This window comes from Saccostrea cucullata, unplaced genomic scaffold (genome assembly GCF_032062105.1).
Source record: "Saccostrea cucullata isolate Sc308-1 unplaced genomic scaffold, CSIRO_AGI_Scuc_v1 ctg293, whole genome shotgun sequence".
Lineage (NCBI taxonomy): Eukaryota > Metazoa > Mollusca > Bivalvia > Ostreida > Ostreidae > Saccostrea > Saccostrea cuccullata.
The window spans coordinates 29,749-57,043 of record NW_026925189.1 but is presented as its reverse complement, the minus strand read 5'-3'; the positions used below and the strand labels follow the sequence as shown (position 1 = coordinate 57,043).

The following is a 27,295-nucleotide window of genomic DNA, read 5'->3' as shown; positions in this document are numbered from 1 at the left end:
TGTACATCCAAAAATATTATTCTTGAGTTATGTGAAACATACATATCGCAATGTACATGCAGTATCTTTATCATGCTTAACATCAATCACAAAATTCGAACTACATGATTTCAACAAAATATTCAAATGTCGGTCTTCATTTGCAACATTCTGACCGGAAAATTTCCTAACTCATCCCAAATTCATGCATTGATGTTAAAGGTATTCATGAAATTAATTTTTTACGGAATTCAACTTGCATAGATTAACTTTTCCATACCCCAGTTACAAATTCTAAGGGAGTTTACTCCTATTTACCTTCATCCTGGATGTCCAAATGTTTAAAATGTGTTTCTATATTTTGCTTGCTGTCTGTTTCATCTTTAAAACATAAAATATTACTGACGCCTTTGTACTATTAATTTACTTGCTCCTACATGTACATAACTAAAACATCCTATGTAACTGTATCGATCATTTATCAAGAATAGATAATCAAATGTTTGCTGTTCACAATTTCATGTCATACATGAATGTAGACCAGAAGCTTATGACATTGGTGAAAAAACAATGAAATCTACACATCAAAAAAAAATCATTCCTGATTTTCCTTCTCGTGAGGCAGTATATACATTTCACAAGCACCAAAATCTATGATACTAAAGGAATTACACTGCTTACCTTCTCCAAATCTAGGTGGGTTGGGGGCTGGGCCCATAGGTGGGGGAGGGATTTTCTGCCTGTAACATACACATTAAATTCAAATGTCATTTCACTGATGATTATTTTGCTAGGTATTTTGTTATTACTTAAGACAGATAAATACTTCTATTTTTTATTATTCTTCTACATCTTTTATCAACCCATGAAAATACACTACATGTAAAACATCAGAATGGTAAACACACAATAAATTCATGCTAAGGGCAGACCGATTTTCATTTAAACATTTCAAAAAATTGTCAAGAACAAAATATATAAAAAAGATATGTTTATTACAAATCAATATAGTTTGTCCCTGGCTCTTTTCTTAAGGCAAGTGTTACGGTAATCCTCTGTATACTTACCCAAATGAACTTGAAGGTCTTCCATCTTTTGCTGCCTGTATCTCGTCTACAATTTCCTGTGCCTGGAAGAAAAATTTTATCCTTTAACTATATTATCAGAGGAAGTAAATACACAAAAAATACTCATCTTTGCTTGTCAATATTTCTGATTAAAACCCTTTATCTAATGTGCTAATAATATGTGAAAAGTTTAAGACAATGGCAACAACATACAAATTTCGATCAGAAAAGCTCACATAAGTCTTTGGCTCAGGTGAGCTAAAAAGTGTTTTGAAGGTGGAAATTATTACCAGGAAAAAAAAAAACCTGGAATAAACTTCAGATCTTATGGTATGGAAAATAGAGGAAATTATGCTTCAAATTGTGCTAAGGCTTTTATTTTAGAATTTTAAAAAGCATGAATTTTTTATCATCAGAATTGATGTATTATACTGTGAAATAACTCATTTTGTTGGGGGTTTAATTTTCGTTTTTATTTTCTTCAAGGTATGCAGAGACCCATGAATTCATGATCACCACGAATTATAAAATTTAAAATGCATTACTACTCAACACTTCTCCAACCACAAAATCAAATCACTCATGTATCAATAAATCTTTATCAAACCTCAACCTTCCCCCCCCCCCCCCAAATGTGATTTTACAGTAACTGAAATCAGAAATCTTAGACTATTTCATATGCACTGTTTATAAAAGTACTTTTCGTATTTACATAAAGGAGTTGAATGGTTTTATGAAACTTACTGGGGAAATAATACTCTGGAAAATGTGCATGTCGGCCGGACCATTCCTCCTGCGGATATCATCCACGACTGTAAACAGTATCAGGTTGGTGTAGATTTCCCTTTTGTCATCCTTGAATATGGCTGTAGGTTCATGAACGCTCTCAATTGGAAATCTTTCTAGTTCCTCCTAAATTAGAAAACAAGTGTTGAAAGTTTGATGACCAAATAATTTTTGCAAATGAAATCCAAATTTTTAATACTATTTGAATGCTCTTATTTCTATGATAACCTGTGTTAATTTACTCAAAACATAATGTTTATTAATATACTATGTAAAACTATTCTGAGATTCTAGGACAAGCCTTTTCTTTGAGATTCTTCTGAATGATCAATTTCTATAGCAAAGTTCTTTTGTGCTAACTTCAAAGATTTAAAATTAATGTCACATTTGAGATGTAATACGACTTACCCCATTCCCCTTGTCAATGATCATGAGTGTACTGGTCTGTTTGTCTACAATCATTACACATCTCATGGTCCAGATTCCTGTGGAGCTCTCCATTTGTCGCAGCTTACGAAGTCCATCCTCTGCAGACATAGGACCTGTAAAATAATATGTCAACAGCTTACAAGCAGACGTATACTCATGTAGGTTGCATGCAAGATTCTACAGCACTTCAAAAGACAAACATTTCTTCTTTACTAGGAAAAATCAAATTAACTTTTACAACAAAATCTCATTAATACAGAGTCTTTAGAATTTCCCCACCCATTTTCCAGACACACAATATTTTAATGAAGACATATATATTTACATTGTGTCTGTGTGTGCAATTCCTTTCAGTTTAAAATGAGGAAATAAAGACCCCCCCCTTTAATCTATTGATGTATAGTTTAGTGAGGTTTTACCTGTTCTGGAGGAGAACGTGGCCAGATGGTCCAGCTCAAACTCATTCTCCCTCATGTCTCTCGGGTCAAATCGACCGTCAAAGCTCGATCTGTCTACTGAAAAAGAGACAGCACTTCATTAATCATAATGATCAAAACATTTAACCAATTCATGCTTAATAAGAGATGGTGCAATTTACTTGTAAGCCTTACCTAATAATCAATTTAGAACTTCAAATAAATTCTAAAATCTCAAACCAATTTCACCTCTGATTATTCCATAGATAGGATAAAGTATTGATGAAATTTTATCACTGACTGATGACAATTAATATTTACCATTCCTTAAAATTACTCAAGTGTGACATATTTTGATTTAATCACAGGACTTATCCCCACTTTACACTCCCTTAATACATCACAGACAAAAGTGACTTCATTTCATTTTTTTAAATATGCACAAAAACCTGTGTAAAAAATTTACGACAGCCTTAGACCTGCTGCAACCCTAAAATGACTTGGGGATAATTGTGCAGTTTAATCAATGAAGGTCTTTCATAAACACTATGATGAATATACCCCAAGCTGTTTCATAATAGTTCGAACAGAGAAAAAAGATATACAACCACAAAACTTCCATAATTTGACCAATCATTGATTTACTATTTTTTTCTTCATATTTTGACGTACATTTTAAGTGGGCGGGTAAATTTTGGAACCAATGGAAATAACCAAGTGGTATGGCAAAGGGAAGGTTACTCACTGCAATAATTCACAATTCATGATTGATCTCCATCAATAGAAGGAGTCTACCTGGACACACCTTAAGTTTTATAGGTTCTGTTTTGTAATAGCTCAAGCTACGTAAATATTACAACATTCCCCACAATAGAATCTGTTCCCTTGAGCCGTAGATCAGTGAACTTAACCAGAGATAATTCTCCATTGACCCGAATCCTGCGACTCAGACATTTAAATGCTGGTCCAGTAAAGTGGGTTCTCCCTTCAGTATATCCAGGAAATATAAACATTGAATTGTTTAAAGAAAAATTTACACCTCCAAATCAAAGTACTGTAGTGTGAAAAAAAAAAACCAAATAATTCGGTCACCATACTTCTGATAAAAACAAATATTACATAGCACGAAACTTGGGAGAAATTTTAAGACTTTAAATTAAAGTTCAGTATGATGTCATTCTCAAAATAACATGACAATAAATTTCATTCACATTCCATGTTTTTGAATTTTCAGATGCCTCAAAAATTTGAATTATTACGAATTGTCTCATAAAGGTGTTTTACAACATGCACACAGGTGGAGCCATATAGCCGAAGGCCCTGAAATTAACACATCTAAAACCACTTGTTTCACATAACAAAACTATGATAAATCCTGGCTTACCTTTTAAAGCTGTTACATGTCACAAAAAATGTGTAGAGAAAAAATTCTATCATCCTTAATACACTGAGATACACCAAAAGTGGCCTAAACAAATTAATAGAGTCCCCGGAACATTAAGACCTCTTGTTGATGGGTCCGCGGTTCAATATGGCTTGTAAACAGATCATTATCCTTACAAAATCAGGGCCTACAGGTGTCTTCTGAGAGCCCAGTGGACAGTGTCCATCAAAGTAAAAAAGGCTTGTAAAAATAGAAATCCATTAGGGCTCTCTCTCTTTATGTCAGAGTGTCAGGGCATTGTGTGTGTATATATATAAGGAACAACCCAACACTCTTCTATTATGATTATATTTATGATAATTGTTAGATATATGCTACTAGTATTAATTCAGTTTCTAATATTTCAACTTTCAAATCTGTATACCACTAATCAAGTACATGTACTAGGCAAAACAAAAATATGTGTATTAAGCTACATGTTGAAATAATTTTATTGGCAACAGTAGATCATCGGGCTCATGAACTGTTATGCTGGGAGTAATTTTTGATGTTTTCAGCTATTATTTTGTATTATGTACATTTCTACCTCCAACAAAGATCTGGCATCACCGTGTCAACTTTGAGTAGGTATTGCTTGCCCTGCACCTAAATTTGGGGATTCTCTATTGATTTGAAACATATAATGATACTGAATACAAAGATAACTGTCAAATCAAATTCTTTTGGTTTGTAAATCAATCTCAGATTCTTTGATATTTTTGCAGATATCTCCCTATTTATACACATTATCCTCACTTTCAAAGCAATCTCTTTATCTGTTCCTTCTAACATGTCTAAATGTTATCTACACCAGCCTGAATATGGACATATTTCCTTTCTAGAATGCCTTTCAGTGAATTCCTGATAAAACACACTTTAGCCACTACTTTGTCTCCCAAACTCCATAAATCTTGAGTTGTAATAAAGTAATTAAATGAAATTGTTCAAGTCAATGACATATCAAAAACACAAGTATGTCCCTCATCCTCACAATGTCAAGGGTTTGTGATTTAGGTCGAGTTCCGAAATCACAAACCCTTGAATCACAAACCCTTGACATTGGGAAGATGATACAGTAAAACTTGGTTATAACGAAGTCAGTGGGACCTCTGAAATTTCGTCACTATATCTGTAATTCGTTACATCAGTATAAGACAGAGTTCTTGAAATCTTTCGGTCCTGTCGGCAAGACCGATAAAAAGAACCAAGGACTGATTACTTTGCGTTTTATGTCAGTCCAAATGACCAGTAAGTGTTGACAGAGAAACTTGCGAAAATCCGACTGAATTTCGTACGAATTCCCAATAACCGTCCGCTTGTAATCTTTCAAACGCTTTTCTGTGTTTTGTTATGGCTTCTTCGATGAACGCAAGTGTCAAACTATGATTGGTAAACTGTTAAAACAGCCAGGTGAGAAAATCGAACTAGATTAAACACCTATGAAGAAAACGACCCCCTGAGATAATTCAAAGAAAATCGACGATCAAATCAGAATGAAGTGTGCAGTGTTTATTGACAAAAGGTGCACAATATACTGATAATGAAATGTAAATAAAGTTTTCATCTTTTTATTGAATTTTCTTTGGACTGATAGAAATCTGTCTGGACTGACAAACTTCACATGGCAGTCAGTCCAAATGACTGACACTGAAAAAAAGATTTCAAGAACTCTGTATAAGAATTTCGTTAAATTTATATAACTGGGGATCCAAAATAACTTTGCTATATCCATGAATTCGCAATACTTTAAACCAACTTTTATTCGTGTGCAAGAAATTTTCGTGAAGTTTGCGAGAGCCTCGTCATCGCAAATATTTCTCGCTGCGAACCAGTCCTAAAATTCTCTGGGTCTATTAACAACAGATCAAAAAAGGCTTGATTGTGAAAATTAATCGTCCTGTATGCCCTTATAACCAGTTTCTTTGGGGATAATGGCATATCGCTCGTGGTCTTGTCAACACTTTACACATTTTCCTTGTGGTGAGATGGCTTACCTATATCAGGACCGTATCCATTTCTGTGAGATCTTCCAAATTCATTCCTATCATAGGGGTCATCTCTACAAGAATAATAATCATATTAAAAATCAGGATAAAAATCACTGCATTCTACACATCATTTACTTATAATCTTTCTTGTTAAAACTTCAAAAAATGCTTAATTAATGATTTTAAACATTTGCAGTGACCAAAGAGTTACCATAAGGTGAAATTCAACATTCATTTATTTGAAAATATTCTTATTTTTCATGTGAAGAGAAAAAAGTCTGTCACCACACAGTATCAAATAAAACCCTTGTCAAATGAACATTTTTAGTAGTCAGAAATATAATTATATGATACAGTGCTCAACAGGACATGAAATATATGTAAATGTGATACTGATAGATCAAATGTGGCCTAATTCTCTCTAGTATAAAAGAATTCCCAGAGTTCAACATACACCTGAAGTATCAACACATGAAATAAAACAGCCAGAAAAGTAATGGAAATAGCTTCAATCCCGAGCCCTAAACAGGCAATCCATTTCACAGTCAGCTGTGACAATGACACTTCTGAGGAGTCCTTCACCAGTTTTATCGACCACACCCCCCTTACCTGGCTGTCGACAAGTCAGGTATGCCAAACACTGAGCCCTCATAAATTGAACGTCGAGGACTGTTCAAGTCCATTTCCCTGCGACTGCATAAATTTTTACACCAATTGATTTTTAGATTTTAGCTATGTCATATATTTTTGGACTTGTATTTTAGATGTTATCACATTAATACAGATTTTGACTATTTGTGCTACGTTTAATAAAAAACTGTAAAAGCAGAAATGCATACCAAATGCTGATACATGTACTATGCTAGTATTAATATTTACAGGTTGACAAAATGCTTGAAAATGTTATTTTCCCCATTTCATAGTAAATCATATATATAAATATAATACAGATATATGTAAATTTTTAAGCATATATTCAACTCATTAAGCATGCAGTCCAGGACATCCCTTAACCATGAGAGGTTAACATGCAGAATACCCCCATTTGTAATTTATTATATATCACCATGTTCTGGTGCCAGGAGAATTCTTACCTGTGGTTAAAGGGATCTCCAGAACTGAAAGTAGAACAGAAATATTATAAATTCTGGTTATATATGAAAGCAAGCAGGAAAAAATATATTATTTAAATATTTTGAAGCTTTTCACTTTCATAAAGATATGCATACACGGAGAGCTCACGGAGAAGATAGAAACTCTTAAAATTTTTCCCCTATATCCTATTATTACAAGATAATTACCAAGGTTTCATAACAATGTCATTATTTTTTTTTTTTTAAAAATACCCAAGTGCATGCAAATGAAAATGTTATCTGGACTGTCACTTTGACTCAGAAATGTTTTTTTTATCTATCCAAAATGTATGCAAACCTCTGGAATTTCCTGGATTCTGTCTTTTATGCTAAAGCATTCGCAGAATTGAATTTTTCGTAGTTTTATTATTTTTTCTTTTTTAAGATCAATCACTGTTCGTTATCTTCAACTATTTCATATCCTTCCATACAAACACAAAACAAACTGTCACAAAAAAATCTCAAGGAGTGATCTCAATGGACCAATAGGAATCCAATACAGTTTGTAAGTGATTTCAAAATACAAAATTCCATAAAACTTCTTATAGTATCTCCTGGACCAATACCTTTACATTTTGGTAATACTTCCTCATAAAAATTCCGATCACTGCACACCGCTTCCTAGCAATAGACCTCATAAATAATCCTCTATCATCTTTGACATTGACATATAATCTGCTCAACAGCTTTGCCAGTTTTTGTCTCCAATTACTGTATCAAGTTAATAGCTTTTTTCTTAATTTTAAGCATAAATTGCTAATCCTCGACATCAAAGTCTACACACTAATCCCATAGAAAAATGGTTCCTTCAGGAATTAGGTACCGCCCGTGTCATAAGTAGAAAGTTAATTCAAACAAATGAATGTTCAGCGAATAAGCCTCTTTTTAAATTGTTTGACCATGCATCTTAAGCCAAAGTAATTACGGAAATTAGCCACTGATTTCTACACCTATATTTCTAAAGTATAAAATGAGGGATTTTCTGCACATGTATTTTCATTTTAATAAATCACAAGATCTCATTTAATTTTTTTAAATTGCAATTTGATTTCCATTCAATAATGTATGGGGTGTACTTGGGTCTCCCATGGAGAAGGAATGACCATAAAATCAGGAACTTAATGTAAGGGCTGATTAAAGGTAAACTTCCATAACAAGGGTAACTCTCAACATTAGCTAGTACATGTAAGCCTAAAAGTTGTAATTTACATCCAATTGAGCATAAAGAATCAAGGCCGAAGGGGAATTCAAAAATAAGCCAAATGCCCATGTCCCCTCTGCAGTTATATCTGAAATATCTCATATGTACGAATTTACCCCAGCATTTAAATTTGTACAATACTTGCTCAAATGTTTATATCTAGATATCAGAGTTAAAGATACTAAACTGTCAGTGTTATCTTAACCCCTTTCAATTTGGGATAATGAGGTTTGACTGTAATGAATCAAATTAGTAGTTCTAGCAGCTTAAATATTAAATGGTTTTAGCAATGCTGAACATCTTTTTCATAATTCCTTCTACATCTATAGTTAGATTTTCAGTAGCTACTTCTAAGCCCTTTTACACCGTTTTTATGATCAATATGAAGCTAATAATATAAATTCTCCATTTATCTGGCCAATTACAGAATCAACAAGGTGATCTACAGCCATATGATCACTCCCTTATACAAACAAATGGTTATCATGAACAAGCATAATTCTGCATAATCACGATAATATGACTACCTTGTGAGATGTTTAATATTTAGATAACCTGTGTGAATAAAGTCTGTATCCACAGTCTATAAAGGGGACGTGAACGTCAGAGATTTACGGAAAATATTGACTTTTCTTTTTATAAGATGTCCCTGTCAAGTTTACCTTACTTTTTTGAGGTCTTGAAAATAGTCCGAGTTATTTTCGTTAGGAGAACTTTTCTAAATATAGTACAAGCTATAACTTATAAGATTACCTTTATTTATCAATATTTGTGTATCTGGTTATTTAGCAATATTTGTGTATTTGGATCATCGTCCCCCACCCATGCCAGTGGCTACAGGCCGTCCTAATTATAATAATGAGAAAATACCTTTCTCCTCCTAGTAATATGCAAACACTACGTATGCAGCTGCAATAATTACAATAAATATTATTAAGGTGAGATACATGGAAAATAAATAAATTAATTGAAATTTTTTCCTCTTTTAATTCCTATCTCATAAATGGTTCAACTTTAAATGGTTCTTGATTAATTAACACCATTCATGATTTAATCGTTCCTCTAGATCAATATAGAACTTAAATGTATCACTGTCACTTTGACACCTTTTATTCTCGACCACAATACACTTGTTTACAGTCAGTCACTTTAGGTTATGAAATCCTTTAATTCATTTAAAAATCTTTAAATATCTAAATCCTTTAAAGAAGTAACAACACTGAAACGAAAATAAAAAACCCAGGTATTTATTGTTGTCTTTTTTTCCACGAGGGTCAAAACATTTTACAATAAAACCCTAAATTCAGATTGTCCGTTTAGGTGTAAAATTTTCTAGGGCCAGCATGAAGATTGCTAGGTGCTGACCCAATGCTTGTATAATGATCCATTAATCTTCATCAAGAGCTTTATATACATGTATAGTGACTATAGTCCCCCTATCCTAGAGGATTAGAAATGAATGGCCATGTTAACCTTTAGGTGGATGCACATTCTAAAGCAACGGCTAGTCTTATCTCTTGTTTCTTTTCTCCAGAATTTCTTCACCTGAGTGTTTCATTCAACATTGCCTTTAAACTGACCCAAGATTAAAGTTTACAAAATTTGGACATTTAGACATTCAACAATCATCCTATTTCACCTCTCCTAGCTGACAATACTTTGGGAGGGAAGAATTTAGGTCAATAGAACATAGCATTAATACATATGTATACGTACCGCCCTGCACCTGTGTAAAACTTCATCCTTCATTTGTTTTTAAATAATCCTTTCACTGATCAAAAATCAAAACAAAATCGTAATTCACAAATTTAAATTTATGCACTAAGCTGCAATGTCTTCGAAGGAGTTTCCCACTTGCAGAGTATGATCCACGACTGTTCCGTTTACTACCGAAGACCTGGCATTCTTTAAATCCCACTAAACCAACCATTCATGCTTCTTAAAGTGTCACCCTTGGCAAATCATGCGTGTCTGACCAAACTAGTTTTAAGTTGAACCATTTCGGAAACACCTTCCATATTAACTACATACTGATGTAATGAATACACAACGAAACAAAACACAAAATAACTTAACTTTCATATTACATCTATTTCTACGGTAACAATAAAAGGAATGTCTATACACCCTAATGATAAATTCTTATTATGCAATAACATTTGCATTTCTTAGTTAAAGATGTTTTTTCCAATGTTTATAATAATAATGGTGCGTTAAAATTTCATACATGGTTAATCTTTCATATATTAAAAGTAAATTAAGTAATAAATGTCAAACTGAAGAATAAACTATGAATTAGTTGTTTTAACAAATTATGCATATTTAATGCTGCCATTCTTAATATCAAGAGAGTTAACCCTATCAAGAACCACAGATTAGCCCTATTTATTAGCATTAGGGTTAAAAGATATCACAAATAGAGCTGGGACAGTTGAGAAATTTGTGGAGGTTGTTCTTCAAAGTGGTTCATCTTCACATAATAAATGAGTATATAAGCTTTATATAATTGTTTAACTTATAGATCAACAAAAACTGTGCTCAAAGTATTGGGGGAAAAAGTAACTAATTAAATTATAGAGATATAAAAGTGACCAGATAAAGTTACTTTGATCTACAGTGACTGCTTTTAATAATTTTTGTTGTCTAATTTACACAAAATAAAACTGACAACTCTGAATAAGGCATCAATTCATTTAGACACACCATCTTGACTTAAAATATACCAGTGAATACAGGGAAAATACAACAGCATCTTAAACCACAGAGTTGTAATACAAAGACTACACAAGCTTGACACTATTTTTTATGAACCAACCAGGAGAGACCATGAATTCACTATACTAATTCATATGTCAGTTCACACAAAAAAGAAAGTCTCACAATAAATGTTAAATACAATTATAAATTTATAATGCATACTTGGTGTCAAATTTAAGTCAACTGTTATGTAAAATAACATTCCTGAAAACTCATACATGTAACTGTAGGAGGCTTTCAACAGAGACGACACTAATACAAGTTTCTATTTGAGGACTGAAACTTAATACAACCATCTTCTGCATAATGTTTATAATACAGAAAATTCCCTTCACCAGGCCTGAATTGGTAATTTAACAGTCTTGAATTTTGTATATATTTTTCTACACTATGAATGTAAAAGTAGGTTACTACAGGAATGAGAAATGTCACAATGCATTAAATTAGTAAAAGTAGATCTAGAACAAAAACAATTGGTAATCCTCTTGGCAAAAGCATGGAATGATATATCCTTTACAATTCAGCAAATAGTTTACAAAGTGTTGATGAAGCAGCATGTTTTAAACATCTCTGGTATATATGCATAAGGCTGATCTATTTTTCTATAAATATAGACTTACTTTGTAGGGTGAAATCCGTTCCGTCCGTAGTGATCGTAGCCGTTCATTTCCACACTACGTCACTGCATACCCCACGCCTACAACACACAAAGAACACATCAAAAAATCGTAATCCTTATATATCTACATATAAATTTATGTTCTTTTTATTTACCTTGTTTAGAATTAATGGGCAATTTGTTCTTTAAAATTAAAAAAAATTAAAAACCCCTCGAAAACTCGCATTTAATTATTGCAGACATCATTTATGGAATGTTATTATCCTTTTAACCAAGTTCTCATGCAGGTTTTAATAAGCAGAAACTTTGTCATCCAAATCACAATCATGGTTATTTAATATCAAATTCCTCACAGAAAGTTTACAGCAAACAATACTGGAAATTCTTCTTGCAGTGCATGCAATGTCAAAGGGTCATGTTTAAATAACACGCAAAAGTCAAAACACCCTACATTGCAAGCAACTTTTTTAGAAACACAAAAATTGTTCAACACAAATGTTTGTTTTGCTTTTGCATACACATGATTAGCCCAAGCAAATCAAGAATGCTGCTGGCTATTGCAACATCTTAGGATTTCTCTCAATTCAGTCTCATATTTTATTACTGATATTTTTCATACTTTGGTTCATCACCGGTACATTAGCACTGGGACATAAGCAATTCTTAATAAAAGACTTGATTTGCTGTCCTAACTCCCCTAAAAAAAAGACCCATGGATCACTATGCTCACCTGAGTCTTGGCCCTGCTGTTCATCATAATTTTTTTTTTTAAATATTCTTTCTCTCTTCCTCCTCATTTGAGCCATATTGTGGCCCCACTTAAGCATAAAAGGAGTCGTGACATAACTACCTGAATCCACACAACATTGGGATGTTTGACAGTATCAATAACACTTGTAACATGACCTTGCATATCTGAATAAGATTTCAAGTGAGATTTTTCTTTCCTGTATACTTTTCATCCTCAATTTTCACTACACCCTTAACCCCAAAGTTTATATAATTTAAACATTAAAACAGCTAAATCCATACACTTGAGAATGTTTGGGTTATATGACTACGTGTGGTTTCACTACCTAGTTCCTACCTTTTATCTATTATGAATTTCTTGACGTATATATTCTAAAGTTTAAACTTTGCTGCCCCACCCTTCCCCTTGGGCCCCAAAAAATTCATTTTACTTTATATATAGCGTAAATTGAGTTTATGAATGAGCTACAATGTTCCTAAAATTCTTACTTTGACACGCCTTTTCTTTTTTTATTTACCTTGAACATATATATAATATCAGTATTCATTGCGCAATATGTCTGATTGTACACCTTATCTATAAATCAATGTATATATCTTGAACTTTTCATAAGATAACATTAAGTCTCAACCAGGAAGGTGTTTGGTTCAATTCAAATCAAATCTATACAATTAAAAAAAAGAAAGTGATTTTACACACTGCGCAATCTGTCATCTGTATAAACAGTTGTGTTAATAAATGATACAAAAATATTATAGACATGCATAGAGCAACCCCTTACAGTTTTTAAAAGAATAGAAATTAAAGTTTATGGGTTTTTTTATAACATAAACCCCAGTTAAATTTCAACCATGTTTGGTTCATTTGTATTTAGTAAGCAATGTTAAATTAGTTAAAAGAGACCCTTGTGATTCAGGTACTGTGTATGGATAGACCTTTCCCTATAATATTTAGGATACTGATGCTAAACGCAATTAACTTTAAAATGTTGTTGATAGTGGGTAGAAGGACCAAACAGGGTCCATACAACAAGTACTAAGTAACTGACAATCACTTATTTAACTTAGTATAAATAGGGTTACTGTAGTTGTACCTTTAATTGTTTCATCAAAAATGATAGGAATTATGTCACAAACTTTCAGTATACATGATTTTAAATCATTAAATGAAGGGGGTCATGGGTTTCTTCCCTAAAAGGGGGTTGAGGGGGAATACCAGAGTAACCAGAGGATAGAATCATTATAGGTGGGGGTCCCTGGTTCGATTCCCAGACCTACCATACATTTCCCCCTTTAGTGTTACAATTTCAATTTTTTTTTTCAATTTCAATTCATTTATTGACAACACCATCATACAATGGCATATAGTCATGAACACAACAATTAACATACATAAAATAAAATAGTGTTACAGATATGGTGCTGTTGACCTCCCCCTAGACTTGTAGGAAGTTGTACTGCCAGAAGCAAATAAGAATTTGCTGTCAAAGACAATTTAAGGGGGGGGGGGCGTGGATATTAGCGTGGGTAGCTCAGTCGGTCAAGCATCTGAATATATAGTATACTGGTGTCTCATTATATCGCGGTGCTTAATCCTTTTGTATAAAAAGTGTTATTCCAATTTTTTACTTTTAACTTTCATCAAAAAATATTCATAAACCAATCTATGGACTAACTTTTTAGTGTCAAATTATTTCCTAAGCTTGCATCGTTTAAGTTATTGTCTATCTTTAAAACAGGAAGTCTTATTTACCTCCTAAATTGGAGAGTCTCATTGTATCGCGGTATGGGAAATCATGGAAACTTGTAGATGACATGGACCTCAATTTTTATTTTTGAATTTACGATGTAATTCTACAGGAAGAGTAAACAAATATACAGACTTAAGACCTTTAAAAGATGAACTATGGTATAATTTTTACTAGGTTATAGATTTAATGGTTAAAAATAATAAAAAACGTGACTGGAAATATGTATAATTATGTTTTTTTAAATTTTTTTTTTTCAAACGGATGTTCCATACTTTTTAATCATCAAAAACGTAAACATTCAGACAACAAAAACATATTGTCCATCAGTAAAAAGAATAAAGGCTATGTATCCAAATTTTTGCAACATACCGCGATACAACGAAACCCGCGATATAATGAGAATCGAGTATATAAGATGCAGCTCCCAGGTTCAATTCCCAGTCCTGCCAGACATTTCTCCTTTCCTATTACAACTTTTTATACATTAGTCTGACAGTTCATTGATACTTTATAAATGATATTATATTCATGATATTTTTCACACTATTTCAAAAATGGCCTATACAGAACTGTGAGCAAATGCAATACTTTATCTGACAGATTATTACAAACAGTTATAATGAGTGTTCCAATATTTTCTATTCATTTATATGAAACTCGTCATGTCGGGTAGCTAGAGTCTGCAAGTTTTTTTCTGTCCCATGTGTGACAAAGTTGACAGGACGACTGAAATTCTAGAACATGTACAACATGGCCATGTTTTAATAAATATATTACCTCAGTGATAAAAATATGCACCTTACAATGTCACACAGCAAAACAATTCGCCGTCAGTTCGATTTCAGAACACACATATCAACAAAAAACATGCATCATGGCGCCATTTGCCAACACCAAAACAAATCATGCACCTGGGCGAGGTTCGAAAACGAAAGTGAATCACAACACTTGGGTTATTTTTTCCTATTTCCTCCTAACTTACCCGTTATTTCCTCTTTATCAATGAACTTCAGAAAAAGTAATAAAAGTTTTCACACAAGATTCGGCACACGGCGAATTATAACGTTAGATCAATGTGCTTTGGGCGAGGCTTGTTTAACGCTGTTCCAATCTACGATTTAACACCCTCCTCTCACCTTGGAAAGGTTATTTATCGATATCGCAGGGCAGTAATTTTAGTTTTGATAGCGATTTTTAAATTTTCTGTTTGACTTTCAAGGCAATCTAATTTTTTACTACAATAATTGTCATGGAAATCACTTTAATCAAATTTGTTTGTTGTTTTCACACCTGTGCATGTAAACTATCCCAAATGGAACAGCCAAAAAAGTTACCTGTGATCACATGATTATTCATTCATTTCCCCTTTGACTGAGCAAGGAATAATGCTTTAATAGGAAAATAATAATTTTAAAAAAAGACACTATATATATAAGGCCTATCATATGGCCTACAGGACTGCGACACATCTCTTTGAGTTCCATATAATTTTGACATTTTACTGATTAAATACAACTTTCAACTAAGACCTGTGTTATAAAGGGGATACCTTCAATCAGGTTTTTCATCGTTAACTATCCTAATTTATTTTTAAATATTTCGACATCAACTATATATATAATATAGATATATTGTGCCTCCTAACAGATAGCAATTCCTTAACCGAGACAATCCTCTGACAAATAAGTTGATTTAACAAGGATTTCATTTAATCCCGTTTAACTGTTAAAGACAGCTGTTCTTAAATTTTACGGTCGTACTAATAACCATTGTTTGTAAATTTTACAACCTTTTGTTTGGAAAAAATGCTACCCCCTTGAAAGCACTTGTTCTCAATGAATATACTGAGTACCTCAGTGTGAAATAATTAAAAAACAAACTAGCACTGACCATAAACAGTTATTGTCAAGGTCAAAGTTTTTTGAATGTGGGTCAAACCCCAAGGACAAAGTCTAAGGGTAAAATTAAAGGTACCCAGAGGAATGCCTTGCCATAAAAATATAACCCTAGCACCAACTCGGTGTTCAAAAAATATGGCCAATGTTAACGTTTTTTCAAAAATAAGTCAAACTCCAAGGTCATGGTCAAAAGGTTAAATTTGTTGGTGTCAAAGGGAAGACATTGTGACATGAAAAATTGCACCCTGTGAAATATGAAGGCCCTAATACTAACTGTTCAAAAGTTATGCCTAAGGTTACAGTGTCAAAGTGGGCCAAACTTAAAACGTCAGTTAGCAAGGTCAAAAGATAAAAATATTTACATGCACCTATGCATGGAAAGGCCTTGTCACAATTAATATGCATTTGAAGTATGCAAGCCTCAGCATCAACTGTTCAAAATTTAACAAAGATTAATGTTGCGTCAGATTCTTAAATATTGGGTTAAACCAAAGGTCAAGAGGCCATATATACATGTATGTTGGTACCAAAAGAAAGGCTTTATCACAGGGAATACACATGTGAAATACTGTACATGTATGAGAGTCATGGTTCCAATCAATCAAATTTTATGGATAATGTTAAAGTTTTTGTGGAAAAAAAAACAGATAAACAAACAGACAGACGGACGAACAGTAATAAGAATGTGTTTGTGAAACACTGATCGATGCCCATGACAACTTATGGCGAGGGTTGAAATTTCTCAAATGCAAGTTAAACGTCAGGGTCAAGGTCAAAATTTTTGGTACCCAGAGGAAGGTCTTGTCACAAGGAATACACCTGTGAAATGTGAAAGCCCTAGCTCTAACGCTTCAAAAAATTATGGTCAATGATAATTTTTTTTAAAAGTTGGCCAAACTCTAAGGTCAAAGTCAAAAGGTCAAGTATTTTTATACCCAATGAAAGGTCTTGTCACAGTGAATACATGTGTCAGGTATTTCAACTATTCAAAAGTTATGGCTATGGTTAATGTTCGGAAATTTTTGGTAAAAATGGGTCAAACTCCAAGGTCAAGGTCATGGGGTCAAATTTGGTGGTACCAAAACAAGGAATACACCCGTGAAATATGACAGCCATATGAAATGAATATGAAACCCTGTCAAAAGTTATGGGCAAGGTTTAAAGGCAGATATTTTAAGCCCCGCCTTCAAAAACACAAGCCCTGTCAATCAAGTGCATGAGGGTCCATCATTGGATGCTGGAACTTACTAACAGGTCCTTGTGTATACCCTGTAAATGTTTGGGACTCGTAAATAACCTTCTAATTAACTTTTGATCCTTTGATGTTTACTGAACATGGTATACAGAAACTGTATTACTATGAATTTTTTTTTATTAATATTGATAATATATGAATTTAATATACCTTTAGTATTTGAACAGATTATAATATAATATGCATATTTTAAAAATTAACCTTTAGTACATTTTTTTTTTCAAATGAAATTTCGATATTAATATTAATTTTAATATGCTAAATAGTAAACCTAAAGTGGACATGTTTTTCATAAAGTTCAGAACAGCACTGTGTGAAGTAATTAAATTTTAAAATAATATTTCTAATCATGGGTCACTTATATTTTCCTTTTTTTTTTCAGATGAGAATTTACAAGCAATTTTTTTGGCATGTTTCATGGTGACAAAGTCTTATTAAGGTTTGATTTTTTTTTTAGTGAAAATTCAAATGTAGTTAACACGACTCTCTCTCTTCATTTAATTAATATAGATAGGATCCTGAGGATGAATGAATTAAGTCTAATTTGGTTGTTACAGGAGTTTTTTTTTTTAAACACATACATTAATATCTAAAAGAATCTTTATTTTAATATTTGAGTTTATATATGATATCATAATAATTTTTTTAAATGTTCAGGGATGTTTTCAAACAGTCAAAAATAAATCAATATATAATTGAAAAAAACTTTTTACCACTAATTTTAAAATTGTCTCAAAATCCCCAACACAGATAAAGTTTGACATCTGGGTATTTCACTGTGTATTAAATCAACTTCCTGTGTATAGGGATTAGATAAGGTTGAACAGGTAGTTTTTCTCAGTACTGCTAATCCCCCCAAGGCATTCACACCTGTAATCAAAATAAGCGCCTCCCTCACCTTTATTCCAATTTACAACATGGTAAAAAATCTTGCCTTTAAGTTTTTGCAGCCAAACAGATGTAGACAGACAGACGGACAGGGCAAAAAAAAAACTATACTCGTACATGTATATATCTTCGATGACGGGGGCATAAAAACTTTACATTAATTTCGATCATGAAAAATATTAGGCACGTAGCAACATGCTGGGGGGGGGGGTTTCATAAGTTCATTAAAATTAGTAATTTTTGCCATTCAATACATTTAATAATGTTCATTTAAAGGCTATTTACAGTTAAAACTTATAGTGACACTCAGTTAATTTCAAGGAAAATGTAGTGTTGAAAGCAAGAATTTTTTTTTTTTGTCTGCTTGTCAAATTTTTCAGGTATTGTTCAAAATAATGAATTTTTCTAAATGTACATGCCCCCCCCCCCCCCCCCCCCCCCCCCCCCATTTCAAAAACCTTGCTACGTTTTTACTGATCATGATAATTTTATACTTTTCAAAAATATAATTATAAGTCTGATTCGGAAATGAAAAATGTCGGAAATGAAAACTAGATCTTTTAATTTTGGAAATGATATGCAGGCGATTAAACAAACTTGAAGTACTTAACTAAATTAAAGAAAAAGTCAAAAAGGGGGGGGAACTACGCATATAAAGTATAGTGGGGTATTTTTGTGTGGAATCGCTAATTTTTACATAATCACGATTATTAATATTATTTGATTTGATAATTTTCATAACATATATAGCATGTATAGTACACTGAAAAAATATATTTCATATTTATGCGCCTTTGTGGTCTTTTTTCCTGGTGTGATTAAGGAATAAATAATTTTTTGTTTCCTGATGTGGTCAATCGATTGGTTTGCGTGATAATTTGCATAAACGCCGATAATTTGCATTCAACACCTTTTTCCGTTTTTATCCGTTCGAAGTATTTTTATTATAAAGCACTGAGGTGACTAAGTCAAAGCTACACGTATTTCGTGACGTATTACACAGGAAGTTGCAAGTCTGTGACAGCCTGGCACTGTTTTGACTTTCAGCTTACTGGAAAAAAATAGAAAATGAGAAGAGCTCACGCAAGTATGAATGACAAAACTCACCATTTGTGAACTTTATATACTTTTAATTCCAGTTATGTACTTGTTATGGCCTAAATAGATCTACGAACAAGAATCTGAATGTCACCGGTCTTGTGACAGATGGAAAATAAATAAATGACAGGTAGAATACTGATCATGTTCAACTTAAAGTTTTCTAGATTCAGATAAGTTTTTAAAGGCTGGTACTTTTTCTCTCAGTAGTTGGCATGGTCAATCCCATAAGCCCACTGGTGTGAACTCAGCTAATTAGTCCAAAGCATAACTGAGTGATACACTTTTAGTTTTATTCCAAATTTTTATTGATGAGAAAAGTGTATTTAGTTCCAATTTTAAGTTGTATGCATTTGAATCTTAGAATATGATTTTTAGAAACGTGTTATTTAAAGAGGGTAATCAGCTTTTCATTTAGACTGATAAATTATTTTTTCATAATAGTACATGTATTTTTATCATTGAAAACAAAATAATACATCAAATACATTATTTTTAGACAATGAAGGAGGATATTACCAACCGACAGCTCAAATGCTGGAGTCAGAAAATGATCGCCAAGAGCAGGAGTTGTCTAGCAAAGTCTCAGCCTTAAAATCAGTAATGTCATGCATTGCCATTCAATACATCTTAATAATGAAAAAAATTATTATTTACAGTTAAAACTTAAATGAAAAAAGTAAGATTTCATGCAATTGTAGAGATAAAGAAGACTATTTTTTATTGTTTAAACTCTCTCTTTTGAAATTTAGATATTGTTCCAAGATATGGATGTAATGTGTACTAAATGTACATGTAAAGAAACTTAACTAACATGTACAGAACCTTATCATTGACTGATACATGTAATAATATATCTTTTGCAGTTGACAATTGACATTGGGAATGAAGTCCGAGAGCATAATAAATTCTTAAAAGAAATGGTATGTCTTCTGTGTATTTCAGTGTATTCCAATCATATACCAATAATACTATGTGTATTTTCATAAGGAATATGAATTTATTTACTGATGATGTAATTACTCAACAAAAAGAAATAAACAACACAGTATGGTTATAAAATTTTATACATAATAATAAAAAAAAAGAATTTCATGAACTTTGATATTTTTTTCTGTAATACAGGATGAAGATTACGACAAATCAGGAAACCTTCTTCAGTTCTCCATGGGCCGATTAAAAGCCATCACAAAAGCCGGGGGACCAAAGCTCTGGTGTTACATGTTTACGTTTTGTCTATTTGTCTTCTTCCTTATATGGGTGATTGTTAGATTCAGGTGATCCAGGGTAGATGGTTGACTTGTTGTATTAATTATTGTTGTTGCCAAATCATAAACACAGATGTTTAAACATTTACCGGTTTATATGACTAGTCCAAGTGGATGTGTGAAATGAACTCCTGTTACATTTTCTCTGAAAAAGGCTTTAGTTAAATGTGCTATGAGATCAAACTTTTTTTGAAATACACTTAGAATAATCGAACAACTCTATGGAATATATTATACATTTAACTTTGGTATCATTGATATATCGCATACTGTGGGTATACTGAAGTCAAATGTAAATATAAAAAATTACTTTTTGTCTAACTATGTATTTTATCCTTGATCATTATCTTGAACACATGTAGATACAGTATAAGATGTTGGCAGCGTTTTTTTCTCAAGAAGAAGACAGACTTTTATTCATTGTTCAAGCCAGTGTTTTGTCATATTGAACCCAGCTATAAGATGTTATCTTATTTTTATCTAAAAACATTTTTTTTCCAGCATTTTGTCAGTCATAAAATGTTAGTCATACATTTACACATTGATTTATATTACCCGTATATATTTAATTTTGTGGTAAAATTAACAATTACTGGTATTTGCCATCTCATTCCTTAATTTTTGTAATGGTTTCTCTGGAAATAATATCAAAACATATGACTGTCACACATTTTTCTGAGATATGTATAACAAAGATGTTGTGGACATTATATATAAAATTCGATTATCAGCAGTCGTGCTGTTAAACTTTCAATTTGCATGTAATGTGTTCTCTAATGATGATTTGACATGAGATGTTGAACTTATCTTTCAAATATAGATCACTTATATTGCTGTTTGGACATTGATAATGCATGTAATGTTTTCTCTAATGATGATTCCACATAGTATTTTAATTTTCTTGCAAATATAGTTGATTTTTGAATGTTTCTTGCTGTTTGGACACTGATAATGCATGTAATGTTTTCTCTATAAATGATGATTCCACATAGGATTTTTAATTTCCTTGCAAATATAGTTGATTTTTGAATGTTTCATCTTACTGTTTGGTCAAGCCAATCAATACATTCTGATATTGTACCTTTTAAGATTTCACTATCGCAGATAATTCAGATCGATTTTTTCTTTCAAAGCTACAAATTATCGTAGTTGAACCATCCACTGAGAGACTCGATCATTTTATTTTCTTGGTTGTACTTATTATTTATGTGTGTGATCACTTGCTCTCAATTTCTTTTTTATTCAATTACTTGTGCCATTCCTGATGTCATTGCAGTGCTTATTGATTATACCATTTTCCACTTATTTGAAGTAGCATTTTTGGTCAATTGTGAATACGGCACCTGTTGTTACTATAGAGCGTAGGAAGACCACAAGGGCATCCTATCCACTCTGTACTATATTGCCCATATAATTTATATGAGTAATAGAGAACAGGGTGGATGAAATGCCCTCATAGTTAGACCTTTCAGAATCATTCATCAAGTGATTCCATACTGTTACAGTGTACTATAAATCATAGAAAGAAAAACTAAGTTTTTTTTGTATATTTATGGAGCAATTTTTGCATTTTGGTTTAATTTTCAGAAGTTAACTGCTTCAAAATAGTATTCCTTGAACATGTATTCAAGCATTACATACATCATACCATATATGTCATTATTAAGTAAATTTTTGAGATGTAAATTATGTAAAACACCCAGGCATGTAAAAATGTGCAATAGATGACTTGTAAGATTTATAATATGAAATAATCATTTCAATTATGGCTGTGAACAGTCTCTTTTGTGTGCTAGTGGACTTCTGCGAGGAGCGCTGACTTCTACAGTTGACTGCTTACTTTTACACTAGGACAATGTACAAAAGCTCTATTATGATATAAATTTGTATTTAGCTCAACATTTAATTAAATGAAAATAATGGGCTTTTTTAAAGCAAAAATTTGTTGCTCTTGAAGAAAATGATAACCACCCTACCCTCAGCTAATGGCCTTCACATGTTTATACCCCTAAAACCATACCTATGACCACTAGAAAGGTTTTCTTATCTATTATCAATTCTGTACTTATGATACAGGTTTAAATGTAAAGCATCAGCTGTAAAGGTCATTGCTTCTCGCTAAAATCCAATATAAATATTGCAAGTTTCAGGATTATGTTAAAATGGCAGAGGTTTTTTTTTTTTGCCTTGTACATGTAAAAAAAAAAGTACAAATTTTGAATCTTGTACATATATTTTATTTGATATTGAAAATTAGACAGTGTAAAACAATTTCACTTAGATGGTATTTACAAAGGAAACTTGGATTAGAGTATTTTAAAACTTTTGTTTACTCTGTTTCACCTTTGCATGATTGCAGTGGTGTGATTTTAATTCAAGTGTATTAGCATGTATCATTGTAATAAATGATTTTATGAAATCTTTGAAAAGATTTCTTTAAATTTTTAATGTCTTCTTTCTATTTGCTCACTATCAGGTCTAGCTGATTTATTTGAAGTCAGAATTTTTTTCTCAGACTATAGTATTTGTTGAACATCTGTATCTCATACACCGATATACTGAAATATCTCTGGATATGTTGATGTGATTTTGAAGTTTAAATAATTTTTTATGCCCCTGATATGCAATGACTGGGACATATGCACATGTAATGTTACCTTGTTCCATCATTCCATCATCTTTACTTTCAATTCTTCATCTGCAACTTTTGCACACGTTCAGCTCAAACTAATTGACCTGTTGATAAGTCATTGGGAAATGCAGGTCAGGTTCGAATTTAGTCATGGTTTATAGATGATTTTTGGCAGAGTTATACCGCTTTAACTTAAAACAAAAATAAATTTTCAGTTTCTGCTAACTTTTGTAGGGATGCATGTACTCTGTTAGGTTGAAATTGCATATGCAGGTATTTCAACAGAAAACACAGGTCGAATTGGAATGCAAAAATTTAAAACTAATTAAATTTGGCATTTGAAATTTTGGCTGCCTGCGGGGGCATTCGTTGCGTTATGACATATTTAGTTCTTTATGGATTATATTCAGGATATCTCGAATCCTTGGATATTGTGAAGTTTTTTTTTCCAGTCTCATCAAGTTTGAGATAACGATGTTTGACTGTTCATTTATTTGAGCATGCATAGATTTTATTCACAGGCACTTGTTTCGGAAATATTTTTAGCTCACCTGAGCCGAAGGCTCAAGTGAGCTTTTCTGATCACATTTTGTCCGTCGTCCGTCCGTCCGTCCGTCTGTAAACTTTTCACATTTTCGACTTCTTCTCAAGAACCACTGGGCCAATTTTGACCAAACTTGGTACAAAGCATCCTTGGAAAAAGGGGAATTTAAATTGTTAAAATGATGGGACATATCCCCTCGCAAGGGGAGATAATCAAGAAAAGACAAAAATAGGTGGGGTCATTAAAAAATCTTCTTCTCAAGAACCACTGGGCCAGTAAAGCTGAAACTTATGTGGAAGCATCCCAGGGTAGTGTAGATTCTAAATTGTTCAAATCATGACCCCCGGGGGAAGGGCGGGGCCACAATGGGGAATCAAAGTTTTATATAGAAATATATAGGAAAAATCTTTGAAAATCTTCTTCTCATTTCAACCACTGGGCCAGAAAAGCTGAAACTTATATGGAAGCATCCTGGTATAGTGTAGATTCTAAATTGTTCAAATCATGACCCCCGGGGGAAGGGCGGGGCCACAATGGGGAATCAAAGTTTTACATAGAAATATATAGGAAAAATCTTTGAAAATCTTCTTCTCAAGAACCACTGGGCCAGAAAAGCTGAAACTTATGTGGAAGCATCCTTGTATAATGTAGATTCTAAATTGTTCAAATCATGACCCCCCGGGGGATGGGTGGGGCCACAATGGGGAATCAAAGTTTTACATAGAAATATATAGGAAAAATCTTTGAAAATCTTCTTCTCAAGAACCACTGGGCCAGAAAAGCTGAAACTTATGTGGAAGCATCCTGGTATAGTGTAGATTCTAAATTGTTCAAATCATGACCCCCAGAGGAAGGTGGGGCCACAATGGGGTATCAAAGTTTTACATAGAAATATATAGGAAAAATCTTTGAAAATCTTCTTCTCAAGAACCACTGGGCCAGAAAAGCTGAAACTTATGTGCCCATGGAAGGATCATGGGGTAGTGTATATTTCAAAATGTCTAAATTATGATCAGTGGGGTAGGGTGGGGATGCATTATGTATAACAAGGGTGAAATCTGGTAAAGAACAGAATGGTCAAAGCTTCTCAGGTGAGCGATGTGGCCCATGGGCCTCTTGTTTTAACTCACAGTATATCAATAATAAGTAAGTAAGTAAGTAAATTATACCAGAAGTCTCTGTCAAGACTGAAGCCCTACTGGTTTGTACTCGTAGCAAAGGAAGGGAAAAGTACTTAAGCAGTTGGGAATTGAAACTTTATAAACAGCAATAAATAGAATAATGATCATTGATAAAGTCTCTTTATGTATCTTAGTGTAGTCTACTTGTGTGCCAAGTTATATTGAAATCAGAACAAAACTGTAGGAGGAGTAGCATTTTGAAACAATTTTACAGAAATTTCTATTTTTAGCAACCACGGCAACACCGTTCATCGAAATCAAAAAACCGATATACAAAATTATGTATCTTAGTGTAGTTTACTTGTGTGCCAAGTTATATTGAAATCAGTCCAAAACTGTTGGAGGAGTAGCATTTTGAAACAATTTTACAAAAATTTCTATTTTTAGTTACCACAGCAACACCATTCACCAAAATCAAAAACCGATACAAAAAATTATGTATCTTAGTGTAGTCTACTTGTGTGCCAAGTTATATTGAAATCAGACCAAAACTGTAGGAGGAGTAGCATTTTGGAGTTTCACAGAAATTTCTATTTTTAATAACCACGGCAACACCGTTTATCAAAATCAAAAACCGATATATCGAAATCAGTCCAAAACTGTAGGAGAAGCATTTTGAAAGAATTTCACAGAAATTTCTATTTTTAGTAACCAAGGCAACACCGTTCATCGAAACCAAAAACCGATGCACTATTTTATGTATCTTAGTGTAGTCTTCTTGTGTGCCATGTTATAATTATCGAAATCAGTCCAAAACTGTAGGAGAAGCATTTTGAAAGAATTTCACAGAAATTTCTATTTTTAGTAACCACGGCAACACCATTTATCGAAATCAAAAACCGATACACAGAATTATGTATCTTAGTGTAGTCTACATTTGGGCCATGTTATATTGAAATCAGTCCAAAACTGTAAGAGGAGTTGCATTTTGAAAGAATTTCACAGAAATTTCTATTTTAAGTTACCACGGCAACACCGTTTATTGAAATCAAAAACCGATACACAGAATTATGTATCTTAGTGTAGTACGTCTACTTGTGTGCCAAGTTATATCGAAATCAGTCCAAAACTGTAGGAGGAGTAGCATTTTGAAAAAATTGTTTACAGACAGACGGACAGACGCCGGACGCATTACTATCGCATAAGCTCTTCTGGTCTCTGACCATGATTTCCGGAACAAGTTCCTGTGATTTTACTCCCGGAAGTAATACTCCTAGGTATTAATGTCAGTGTACCAGAAAATGAGGTCCATATCAGAGTGTAACTGAAATTAAAGTCAAGTATGTATATTATTAAAACAAATTTCAGAGAAATATAATATATAATTACACAAAATATAATGACAATGTCAACTGATAAGCTTTGAAACATAAAATATTATGCATATAATATATGTACCTTTTCCTTAAACTCCCCAATTAAATTATCCTCGCAAGCCAATTAAGTGTCCTGAGTCAACACATTGCCGTCTAACGACCCCTGGCTTGTAAGGATGCAATTAAATTGGCATATTTTCAATCTGTCTACTTTCAAGCTGCCTTAAAGCAGTACTAGTCTGTTTGGATATTTCTTACATACTAGTAAATTCAACATCCCATCTTCTTCATGTTCTTGCCAGTTCTTTTTTTTTTGACCTAGAGTACAAGGCCGTAACTAGGCTCAAATTTTTAGTGAGGCAAGGGTGCTGGGCACTAGTCCCAGACGGAGCAACTGTAGTACCTGATGGTCAGTGACGGGGGTTTCCAGGGGGAGGGAGGGGGATCCTGAAACTTGGGTACATAAAAGATTTAATCTTAGAAATACGTTTGGAATTGTCGACCGAATGGCACAGTGGTTAGAGCGAACGCTCTAAAGTCGCAGAATAAGGAGTTGATCCTTACATCGCGAGTTCGAATCCCACTGCGGGATAGTCCGGTTCTTCGGATGAGATTAAAACCCGAGGTCCTACGTCCCAGTAAGTGATGGCACAAAAAATATCTCACTGTTTCATCATCTTCAGTGACCCTGAAAGCCTAGTGCAGATTTAAAACTTGCAGCCCTTTACCGACAAGGAGTGATGTCTCCATATGAATGAAAAAAGCTTGGAAGGGATGTTAAACAATCAAACAATTTACAAAACAAACATTTTGGATTATATTTTTCTAATATTTTACATTCGTTCTAAATGACAATGAGGCACCGGGTGAGATGAACGATTTACATATATTGAAACAAAAGTTGAAAATATTAATT

The 27,295-nt window shown here is 33.0% G+C and overlaps 2 protein-coding genes across 9 annotated transcripts in view; one reads left to right on the top strand and one right to left on the bottom strand.

The window, feature by feature from the left end:
- Positions 1-15,438, bottom strand: part of LOC134268277 (epidermal growth factor receptor kinase substrate 8-like) — a 47,894-nt gene extending 32,456 nt beyond the window's left edge. For 5 of the 8 annotated variants that reach the window (XM_062750475.1, XM_062750471.1, XM_062750476.1 and 2 more), the window contains exons 1-9: positions 15,282-15,438; positions 11,800-11,876; positions 7,183-7,206; positions 6,095-6,159; positions 2,681-2,776; positions 2,241-2,374; positions 1,791-1,958; positions 1,047-1,108; positions 661-719 (exon numbers count right to left, since the gene is read on the bottom strand). In XM_062750475.1, the coding sequence (XP_062606459.1) occupies positions 661-719; positions 1,047-1,108; positions 1,791-1,958; positions 2,241-2,374; positions 2,681-2,776; positions 6,095-6,159; positions 7,183-7,206; positions 11,800-11,846 (655 nt within the window). In that variant the 5' untranslated portion in view covers positions 11,847-11,876; positions 15,282-15,438. Of the gene's footprint in view, positions 1-660; positions 720-1,046; positions 1,109-1,790; positions 1,959-2,240; positions 2,375-2,680; positions 2,777-6,094; positions 6,160-7,182; positions 7,207-11,799; positions 11,877-15,076; positions 15,234-15,281 lie in introns of those variants that run through there. The other 3 variants (XM_062750472.1, XM_062750473.1, XM_062750474.1) reach the window with 3 other exon arrangements.
- Positions 15,439-19,290: 3,852 nt separating this feature from the next.
- Positions 19,291-21,631, top strand: LOC134268274 (BET1 homolog). The gene is made up of 4 exons (XM_062750460.1): positions 19,291-19,427; positions 19,938-20,038; positions 20,305-20,361; positions 20,564-21,631. Exons 1-4 carry the CDS (start codon positions 19,409-19,411, stop codon positions 20,717-20,719), a joined length of 333 nt encoding a protein of 110 aa, XP_062606444.1. The 5' UTR covers positions 19,291-19,408; the 3' UTR covers positions 20,720-21,631.
- The last annotated feature ends 5,664 nt before the right edge of the window (positions 21,632-27,295 follow it).

Bases quoted from the DNA above. Each gene is read 5' to 3' on its own strand.
- LOC134268274 (XM_062750460.1), top strand. The intron at 20,039-20,304 runs GTAATGTCATGC...TATCTTTTGCAG, and splicing joins AAGTCTCAGCCTTAAAATCA to TTGACAATTGACATTGGGAA. The intron at 20,362-20,563 runs GTATGTCTTCTG...TCTGTAATACAG, and splicing joins ATAAATTCTTAAAAGAAATG to GATGAAGATTACGACAAATC.